At 37.3% G+C, this 11,628-nt stretch overlaps 1 protein-coding gene across 1 annotated transcript; it reads left to right on the forward strand.

The window, feature by feature from the left end:
• Nucleotides 1–11,043: 11,043 nt before the first annotated feature.
• LOC140183076 (uncharacterized) lies at nt 11,044–11,424 on the forward strand. The gene has a single exon (XM_072231087.1). It carries the CDS (start codon nt 11,044–11,046, stop codon nt 11,422–11,424), a length of 381 nt encoding a protein of 126 aa, XP_072087188.1.
• The last annotated feature ends 204 nt before the right edge of the window (nt 11,425–11,628 follow it).

Raw genomic sequence — 11,628 nt, forward strand, 5'->3', positions numbered from 1 at the left:
CAATAAAGTGCAGAAAAGTAAAAAATGGCAAGAAAAGTAAATGTAAGAACTAAAAATAAAATGAAAATTGGGATCAAGAGATATTGCAATCCTCCGGATCAAGTTCATTCTCGTCTCTTCCTCAATCAATGCATTCATTGATCTCCTTGGCAATCTTAAGTGATCGAATTCCAATTTTTTGGTAATTCAATCTCTCAAATCTTGATCAATAGCTAATTCCTTGGTCAATTGCTCATGAGAAGAGATGAAGTATGGTCACTGATTATACCACATGCATTCCCAAATCAAGTGTTGGTAGAATTAAAGTCACCATATCCTTCCAACCCTAATTTGGTCCAACATGAGAAAGTATTTCTACCATGATCTCATCATTCCTCTTCCAAGGTTCAGAAGAGATCCAAGTATGAATAGCTTCTTTTCCAAGATAACTACCCAATTGGATGAAGATTGAAATCTTTCTAGTAAAATCAAGAGAAAAGATAAAAGAAGAATAACGAAAACTAATATTGATCCATCAAATCACAACAGAGCTCCCTAACCCAATGAAAAGAGTTAGTTGATCATTGCTCTACCAAAATAGAAAAGAAAGAAAGTGCAGAAAAATAAAGATGAAGATTAAAACTGAAAACAAAACTTCAAAGTTCATAAATGAAAATTACAACTAAAATGAAACTACTCCTAAGGAAGAAATGAAGAGAAAAGCAAGAAGAGTGGTTGAGGGGAGGGGTCCGAAGACCCACTCCCCTTGGAGTGTGCCAATTCACAGAAGTTCGAATTGGTCTTCACTCTCCCCCCCCTTCCAAGATGTCCTTTGAATGTAAAAGCTAAGGCCCTTATATAGGCTCTCCTAAATTACAAAATGAAATTAAAAGCAATTTACAATTAAATGAAAATTCCTATTCTAGATGCTTCTTGTGGCCTTGATTGGTTGACACTTGTGGGCTTGCTTCCTTGAGGTTGGGTGGTCCTCGAAAGAGAATCAAGTTGAGGTCCAGGTGCTAATGTCAGTGCTAACGTTAGCCATACTAACGCTACAAGTGTGGCGTTTGTGCTGAAGTTAGTGTGGCTAACGTCACACTTGCTACCCAGTTGGTGTTTTTGGGACTTAAAAGATGCCTCTGGTTTGTGCTCTAATTTCATGCCCACTATAGAGTATTATATAGCGTTGGAAATCTCTAAATGTCAGCTTTCTAACGCAACTGGAATCATCTCAATTGGACCTCTGTAGCTCAAGTTATGCTCTTTTGAAGGGGACAGGGTTGCTGGCATAGTGGCTGGCGTTTTTGGCAAACGTGAGTGCCAATAACGTCCGCGATCAGGGGCTGACAATTTCCAATTTCTGAAGCTCAACTTAATGTCCACCCCATACTATTATATATTGTTGGAAAGCCCTAGATGTCTACTTTCTAACGCCTTTAGAAGCGCATCATTTGGAGCTCTACAACTCGAGTTATACATCTTGGAAAGTGAAGAGGTCAGCTGGCCTTACTACAGGTTGATACCATGTTCATCTTTGCACTTTCGGGGCAGGTTTTTTACCTCAAATTTAGTGTCCACCATGTAGTGCCATATATGCTTGGAAAGCTCTAGAATCCTACTTTCCAATGCCACTAGAATCACCGCATTTGGAGTTTTGTGGCTCAAGTTATTCTTGTTTGAAGAAGGCATGGTCAGGCTGCTGGGTGAGACTTTTGCCCATGTTAACTACCACGTTAATGTAGTTAACGTGGAAGCTAACGTGGGTCTTTTTGCTTTCGCAAAGGTTAGTGGAGATCACCTTTTCCACTAACTTTGGCATCTCCCTTTCCTTCCACGTTAGTTCCCACGTTAATGTAGTTAACGTCGAAGCTAACGTGGGTCTTTTTGCTTCGCAAACGTTAGTGGAGATCACCTTTTCCACTAACGTTGGCATCTCCCTTTCCTTCCATGTTAGTTCCCACGTTAATGTAACTAACGTGGAGACTAACGTGGGTCTTCTTGCACCTTCGCTAGCGTTATTGGCACTCACTTTTGCCACTAACGCTGCTCCTTCTTCAAAGTTGATACCATTAACGTTCCAACTTTCCTTCCTTCCACGTTAGTGGCCAAGTTAGTGGTACTAACGTAGCCACTAACATGGCTCTTCTCTACTTCTTGTTACCTGAAATCAATCAAACAAAGTGCATCAAAGTCTTGCTCTTAATCATGGGATCATGCATCATCCATTTTATCATTCAATTCATGCATAATTCTCATGAAATCATTCAAAATTCACAATGTTTGCTTGAATCATGGTGTGAATGTATTTTCATCCAAATACTTGCTCATTTCCTAGAAAAATGCATGAAACCACCCTAAAGCATACAAAAAATGGCTAGTAAAACTAGCCAAGATGCCCTGGCATCACAACACCAAACTTAAATCTTGCTTGTCCCTAAGCAAGAAAAGAACTATGCACAAAGAATTCTCTTAATTGAAATGTATTGAAGAATTTCTTATAATGCCTTAGTGGGTGAAGTGAATAAGTGGCAGTGGGGTGAACTCTAATTTTTATGCTTATGCAAGGATTCCAGTGCTCATTAGTCCTTACATTTTGGAAGTCTTAGATCTTAGAACTTTTATTCAAATGATATTATGGAAATCTCTTTATAGATTGTCACCTTGAAGCAGCACTGGAAAGCTCAAATTTAGTGTCCACTATGTAGTGCCATATATGCTTGGAAAGCTCTAGAATCCTACTTTCCAATGCCACTGGAATCACCTCATTTGGAGCTTTGTGGCTCAAGTTATTCTTGTTTGAAGAAGGCATGGTCAGGCTGCTGGGTGAGACTTTTGCCCATGTTAACTACCACGTTAATGTAGTTAACGTGGAAGCTAACGTGGGTCTTTTTTCTTTCGCAAAGGTTAGTGGAGATCACCTTTTCCACTAACTTTGGCATCTCCCTTTCCTTCCACGTTAGTTCCCACGTTAATGTAGTTAACGTCGAAGCTAACGTGGGTCTTTTTGCTTCGCAAACGTTAGTGGAGATCACCTTTTCCACTAATGTTGGCATCTCCCTTTCCTTCCACGTTAGTTCCCACATTAATGTAACTAACGTGGAGACTAACGTGGGTCTTCTTGCACCTTCGCTAGCATTATTGGCACTCACTTTTGCCACTAACGTTGCTCCTTCTTCAAAGTTGATACCATTAACGTTCCAACTTTCCTTCCTTCCACGTTAGTGGCCAAGTTAGTGGTACTAACGTAGCCACTAACGTGGCTCTTCTCTACTTCTTGTTACCTGAAATCAATTAAACAAAGTGCATCAAAGTCTTGCTCTTAATCATGGGATCATGCATCATCCATTTTATCATTCAATTCATGCATAATTCTCATAAAATCATTCAAAATTCACAATGTTTGCTTGAATCATGGTGTGAATGTATTTTCATCCAAATACTTGCTCATTTCCTAGAAAAATGCATGAAACCACCCTAAAGCATACAAAAAATGGCTAGTAAAACTAGCCAAGATGCCCTGGCATCACAACACCAAACTTAAATCTTGCTTGTCCCTAAGCAAGAAAAGAACTATGCACAAAGAATTCTCTTAATTGAAATGTATTGAAGAATTTCTTATGATGCCTTAGTGGGTGAAGTGAATAAGTGGCAGTGGGGTGAACCCTAATTTTTATGCTTATGCAAGGATTCAAGTGCTTATTAGTCCTTACATTTTGGAAGTCTTAGATCTTAGAACTTTTATTCAAATGATATTATGGAAATCTCTTTATAGATTGTCACCTTGAAGCACCACTTATTTTCTAGCATTTTTCTTTCTTTTTTTGGAATTTGGCCTCGACTCTAGGTGTCATGTATCAAAGCAGCTTTTTAAGATAAGCTTTCAATCAATACTCCCAAACTAGTTGGTCTAAGGTATTAGGTGTTGAAGCACCCCTTAGGATTTACTTGCTCAAGCCTCTCTCTTTGATACAAACCACCACAAGCATTTAACTAGGACAATAACTCTTTGAGTTCTTGTTTCTTTCTTCTTCTTCCTAGTAATTGATCCTCAGAGCCTTGGGCTTGTTCTTTGTTTTTCTTTTTCTTTTGTTTTCTTTTGTTACTGCTTCTTAGATCAATAGATGTTTGAGAAATTCCATAATACTTCTCTAAATTTCATTTCCTGTCTATGAGTTCCCATGCAAGTTTTCACAAACATGCAACCTCAAGACACAATCATACAATCAGAACCTCTACTCCTCTTAATCTTTTGCTTGCCCCAAGATTTATAAAATTTTTCAACATTTTCCTTTCAAAATAATGATTTCTTTGTTGCATTCTTAGAGATATTGGGTGCAAGTAAAATTCAAGATGATAATCATGATATCATAGCAACATGTTACAAATCAAATATCAAATTATGCTTATTCACAAGGAGTAATCACACATACATACAAAGAAATCAGAAGACAATCATGCAATTGAATGTACTGGAAATAAGTAAGAGGAAAAAGGAACTTTACCACCTTGTAGTTCATCTTCATTGTTGTTGCCCTTTTTCTCATACTTTTTTCCCTTCCCACACCAACTTAGACTAATTGCTTGTCTTCAAGCAGCAAATAAAATAGTGGTGGTGGGGTCTATGATGGGTCATGAACATCTTACATACTGAAATGTAAGTGATGTATGCGGTTAAGCAAGCAAAAATTAAGGATAACACTGCAGGCCAAAGAAGCAAAGGCATTATGATTGTACAAACAAGTGGTGTTGCTGGATACATTGCATAGAAAAATAAGTGGCACACCAAACTTAGTGTGACACTTTCTCTTGGAATTGATGCAAGTATCCAGAAAGATTGAAAACAGATTGTTGCAGGGCAACACCAAACTTAGAATGTGATCATATGCCAATTTTATTTGAAAAGAAGCTAAGTAAAAGGAACTGTTGTATTAATAACAAAATCACCAAGAGCCAGAGCTGTCACGAACAGGGGCTTCTTGGTGAGGCATTAACACAAACAGTTGCAGAGCATAGAAAACAAAGAACAAAAATAATTACATGAACAAACCAAAACAAAAGAAAATGTCTAATCTAGGTAATCAAACAACCGGTAGTTTGTTAATCACAATTAATCCTTGGCAATGGCGCCATAAACTTGATACACACGGAAAACTTGTCTCTCAACAAATTTCCCTTCGGCAAGTATACCGAATTGTCGTCAAGTAATAACTCACAAAAGAGTGAGGTCGAATCCCACAGAGATTAACGGATTAAGCAATCAATGGTTAATTGATTATCCTAGTTAGACGAATCAAATTGGAGTGATAAGCAACAAGGAAATGTAAATGGCACAAAAGTAAAGAAAGCAATAAAGTGCAGAAAAGTAAAATGGCAAGAAAAGTAAATGTAAGAACTAAAAATAAAATGAACATTGGGATCAAGAGATATTGAAATCCTCCGGATCATGTTCATTCTCATCTCTTCCTCAATCAATGCGTTCATTGATCTCCTTGGCAATCTTAAGTGATCGAATTACAATTCCTTGTAATTCAATCTCTCAAATCTTGATCAATAGCCAATTCCTTGGTCAATTGCTCATGAGAAGAGATGAAGTATGGTCACTGATTATACCACATGCATTCCCAAATCAAGTGTTAGTAGAATTATAGTCACCATATCCTTCCAACCCCAATTTGGTCCAACATGAGAAAGCATTTCTAGCATGATCTCTTCATTCCTCTTCCAAGGTTCAGAAGAGATCCAAGTATGAATAGCTTCTTTTCGAAGATAACTATCCAATTAGATGAAGATCGAAAGCTCTCTAGTAAAATCAAGAGAAAAGAAAGAAGAAGAAGAATAAGAACTACAATTGATCCATTGAATCATAATAGAGCTCCCTAACCCAATGAAAAGAGTTAGTTGATCATTGCTCTACCAAAATAGAAAAAAAAGAAAGTGCAGAAAAATAAAGATGAAGATTAAAACTGAAAATAAAACTTCAAAGTTCATAAATGAAAATTACAACTAAAATGAAACTACTCCTAAGGAAGAAATGAAGAGAAAAGGAAGAAGAGTGGTTGAGGGGAGGGGTCCGAAGACCCACTCCCCTTGGAGTGTGCCAATTCACAGAAGTTTGAATTGGTCTTCACTCTCCCCCCTCCCCCTTCCAAGATGTCCTTTGAATGTAAAAGCTAAGGCCCTTATATAGGCTCTCCTAAATTACAAAATGAAATTAAAAGCAATTTACAATTAAATGAAAATTCCTATTCTAGATGCTTCTTGTGACCTTGATTGGTTGACACTTGTGGGCTTGCTTCCTTGAGGTTGGGTGGTCCTTGAAAGAGAATCAAGTTGAGGTCCAGGTGCTAATGTCAGTGCTAACGTTAGCCACACTAACGCTACAAGTGTGGCGTTTGTGCTGAAGTTAGTGTGGCTAACGTCACACTTGCTACCTAGTTGGTATTTTTGGGGCTTAAAAGATGCCTCTGGTTTATGCTCCAATTTCATGCCCACTATAGAGTATTATATCGTTGGAAAGCTCTGAATGTCAGCTTTCTAACGCAACTGGAATCACTTCAATTGGACCTTTGTAGCTCAAGTTATGCGCTTTTGAAGGGGACAGGGTTGCTGGTATAGTGGCTGTCGTTATTGGCAAACGTGAGTGCCAATAACATCCGCGATCAGGGGCTGAAAATTGCCAGTTTCTAAAGCTCAACTTAATGTCCACCCCATACTATTATATATTTTTGGAAAGCCTTGGATGTCTACTTTCCAACGCTATTGGAAGTGCATCATTTGGAGCTCTACAACTCGAGTTATACATCTTGGAAGGTGAAGAGGTCAGCTGGCCTTACTACAGGTTGATACCATGTTCATCTTTGCACTTACGGGGCAGGTTTTCTCCCTCAAATTTAGTGTCCACCATGTATTCCCATATATGTTTGGAAAGCTATGGAATCCTACTTTCCAATGCCACTGGAATCACCTCATTTGGAGCTTTGTGGCTCAAGTTATTCTTGTTTGAAGAAGGCATGGTCAGGCTGCTGGGTGAGACTTTTGCCCACGTTAACTACCACGTTAATGTAGTTAACGTGGAAGCTAACGTGGGTCTTTTTGCTTCGAAAACGTTAGTGGAGATCACCTTTTCCACTAACTTTGGCATCTCCCTTTCCTTCCACGTTAGTTCCCACGTTAATGTAGTTAACGTCGAAGCTAACGTGGGTCTTTTTGCTTCGCAAACATTAGTGGAGATCACCTTTTCCACTAACGTTGGCATCTCCCTTTCCTTCCACGTTAGTTCCCACGTTAATGTAACTAACGTGGAGACTAACCTGGGTCTTCTTGCACCTTCGCTAGCGTTATTAGCACTCACTTTTTCCACTAACGCTGCTCCTTCTTCAAAGTTGATGCCATTAACGTTCCCACTAACGTTCCAACTTTTCTTCCTTCCACGTTAGTGGCCAAGTTAGTGGTACTAACGTGGCTCTTCTCTGCTTCTTGTTACCTGAAATCAATCAAACAAAGTGCATCAAAGTCTTGCTCTTAATCATGGGATCATGCATCATCCATTTTATCATTCAATTTATGCATAATTCTCATAAAATCATTCAAAATTCACAATGTTTGCTTGAATCATGGTGTGAATGTATTTTCATCCAAATACTTGCTCATTTCCTAGAAAAATGCATGAAACCACCCTAAAACATACAAAAAATGGCTAGTAAAACTAGCCAAGATGCCCTGGCATCAGAAGTGGAAAGTAGTTAGGTGGTTTTGAAAATGATAAGAAATAGTAAATTTTTTTAAAATTAAAACAAACAAGTCAAGTAGTTAGTTGAAGAAGATTTGAAAATAAATTTTCAAAGGATAAGAAGTTAGAAAAAGATTTTGAAATTAAAATTTTAAAAAGATATGATTGAAATTTATTTTGAAAAAGAATTGAAAAAGAAATTAAAAGGATTTGATTTTTAAAATTAAAGTTGATGACTTGACTAACAAGAAACTAAAAGATATGATTCTAGAATTTAAAGATTGAACATTTCTTAACAAGAAAGTAACAAACTTGAAATTTTTGAATCAAAACATTAATTGTTAGCAAGGATTTTCGAAAATATGAAATAAAATTAAGAAAAAAATTTTGAAAAATTAGTTTTAAAATTTTCAAAAATATTAAAAGAAAAATGAAAAATATTTTGAAAAATTTTAAGAATGAAATTCAAAAATCATAAAAAAATGAAAAAGAATTGATTTTAAAAAAGATTTGAAAAGATAAAGTTTTTAAATTGAAATTTTGACTTGACTAACACGAAACAACTAAATTTAAAAAATTATTGACCAAGTCAACTAAAAATTTCAAAAATTATGAGAAGAATAAGAAAAAGATATTTTTTTTTACTTTTGAATTTTTAATGAGGAGAGAGAGAAACAACAAAATGAAACAAAACACAAAAATTTAAGATCAAAACAAATAATGCATGCAAAAATACTTTGAATGTCAAGATGAACACCAAGAACACTTTGAAGATCATGATGAACATCAAGAACATATTTTTGAAAATTTTTAAGAAAAGAAAGACATGCAAGACACCAAACTTAAGAACTTTTGTACTAGGGACACTAACAATTTGAAAATGCATATGAAAAACAAGAAAAGACACAAAACAATAAAATGTAAAGATCAAACAAAGAAAATCATCAAGAACAACTTGAAGATCATGAAGAACATAATGCATGAATTTTCAAAAATTTTAAGAAAATTAAATTAAAAAAAAATGCAGTTGACACCAAACTTAAAATTTGACACAAGACTCAAACAAGCAACACAAAATTTTTTTGGTTTTTATGATTTTATTAAACTTTTTGTATTTTTTTTCGAAATTATTTTGGAAAAAGAAAATAAAGAAATTCAAAATTTTTAATAAGAATTCCAGGATTCATGCAATGTTAGTCTAAAGCTTCGGTCCAAAAGAATTAGACATGGCCAAATGACCAGCCAAGCTTTAGCACAGAATTATAAATGAGAATCCAAAGGCTCCTCCAATAGCTGCAATGATAAGTGGAAGCTTCAGTCCAAAAAATTAGACATGGCTTAATAGCCAGCAAGCTTCAACATATCATCATGGAGTTCTAAGGTGGAATTTATTCTTAAAAATTCTGAAGAACATTTTTTTTTTGAAAACTTTTTTTGTGAAATATTTTTAAAAACTTTTGAAAAGAAAATAAAGGTTGAAACAAGAAAGAAGGTTACCTAATCTAAGCAACAAGATGAACCGTCAGTTGTCCAAACTCGAACAATCCACGGCAACAGTGCCAAAAACTTGGTGCACGGAATTGTGATCACACTTTTCACAACTCCGGTACAACTAACTAGCAAGTGCACTGGGTCGTCCAAGTAAGAAAATCTTACGCGAGTAAGGGTCGATCCCACGGAGATTGCCGGCTTGAAGCAAGCTATGGTCATCCTGTAAATCTAAGTCAGGAGGATTCTATTGGTTATCAGTTTTGATAATTAAAAGATAAATAAAACGTAAATTAAAAAAAAATACTTATGTAATACATTGGTGGGAATTTCAGATAAGCGTTTGGAGATGCTTTGTTGCTTCTGAACCTCTGCTTTCTTATTGTCTTCATCCAATCATGCGTGCTCCCTTCCATGGCAAGCTATATGTTGGTGGATCACCGTTGTCAATGGCTAGCATCCATCCTTTCAGTGAAAATGGTCTAGGTACGGTTTCTATACCACTAATCAACTGTCGGATCTCTCGTCTCGGACGAAAAATACCAGGCACAGCTACCGCACGGCTAATCATCTGTCGGTTCTCACTTGTGTCAGGATAGGATCTCTCTATCCTTTTACACACTGTCACTACGCCTAACATTCGTGAGTTTGAAGCTCATCACAGTCATCCCGTCCCAGATCCTACTAGGAATACCACAGACAAGGTTTAGACTTTCTGGATCTCAGGAATGCTACTAATTGGTTCTAGCCTCTACCACGAAGGTTCTAATCTCACAGATTTGAATGCTCTGTTGTCAGGAGAGGCAAGTCAAATCCATGGATCAGAGACCCAAGAGATTATACTCCGGCTGTCGTCCAATGACTACGTTGAACATCATGTAGACCGCTTGTGGTTGTCAGGCACGCAGATCTTGGCTAAGCGAGTAACAAAGATAGTGGGTGATTGTCACGGGTCACCCCTTCATTCTGACTTAATTGAATTAAGTACGAGAGTATATCTTGGAGAAGAAGTAAGCATGAATTGAAAGAGAAACAATAGTACTTGCATTAATTCATGAAGAATAGCAGAGCTCCGCACCTTAATCTATGAGGTGTAGAAACTCCACCGTAGAAAATACATAAGAGAAAATAGCTTAGGCATGGCCGTTGGGCCAGCCAAGGATGAAGTTGATAAACGATGGTAAAAAGATGATAAAAGTCTCAATACAATAGGAAAGACTAGTATTTATACTAAACTAGTTACCAAGGATTACAGAAATTGAGTAACTAAGTGCAGATAGTGCAGAAATCCACTTCCGGGGCCTACTTGGTGTGTGCTTGGGCTGAGCATTGAGTTTTACACGTGCATAGACCTTTTTTAGAGTTTAACGCCAGCTTGGATGCCAGTTTGGGCGTTTAACTCCAGTTCTGGTGCCAGTTCCGGCATTTTACTCTAGTAAAGGGTCTCTGGCTGGCGTTGAACGCCAGTTTGGGCCATCAAATCTCTAGCAAAGTATGAACTATTATACATTGTTGGAAAGCCCAAGATGTTTACTTTTCAACACAATTGAGAGCGCACAAATTGGGCTTCTGTAGCTCCAGAAAATCCACTTCGAGTGTAGGGGGTCAGAATCCAATAGCATCTGCAGTCCTTTCTCAGCCTCTGAATCAGACTTTTGCTCAGATCCCTCAATTTCAGTCAGAAAATACTTGAAATTGCAGAAAAGCACACAAACTTATAGTAAAGTTCAGAAATATGATTTTTGCATAAAAACTAATAAAAATATAATAAAAAGTAACTAAAACATACTAAAAACTACCTAAAAATAATGCCAAAAAGCGTATAAATTATCCGCTCATCAGTCATCATGAAAAGGCTCAAGAAAAGGCTAGATGAAGCCAAAGGACTTTGGGCTGATGAGCTCGGTTCTGTAATCTGGTCGTACCGAATCTCAGCCCAAAGATCGACTGGGGTGACCACCTTCAGGCTAACATACGGCCTAGAAGTCGTTACTCTTGTTGAGATCGGAGAACCCATCCCTCGGAGGACCGCCAAAGGACATGACAAAACAACAGAATGGGATCTCATAGATGAGGCTAGGAGCATAGCCTACCTACAAGAACTCGCCATGAAACAAAGGGTAAGCCTGAGGTACAACCAAGACGTCATAAAACAAGATTTCAAGAAAGGAGATTTGGTCTACAAAGCAACGACATCGGCCTTCCCACCCCGAGAGAAGGGAAACTAACTCCCAACTAGAAGGGACCCTACCGAGTCAAGTCTGTAATCGGGAAGGGAGCCTACAAGTTGGAAGGACTTAATGGCACCAAACTACTGAGATCATGGAACGCCGCGAACATACAGCGTTATTGTTCATAACCGAACTCTGCCAAGTTGATGACTTAGGATATTTTAAGGTTTATTTACATATTTCATATTCTTTTTTGCTTCT

Source organism: Arachis hypogaea, chromosome 20 (genome assembly GCF_003086295.3).
Source record: "Arachis hypogaea cultivar Tifrunner chromosome 20, arahy.Tifrunner.gnm2.J5K5, whole genome shotgun sequence".
Taxonomy (NCBI): Eukaryota; Viridiplantae; Streptophyta; class Magnoliopsida; order Fabales; family Fabaceae; genus Arachis; species Arachis hypogaea.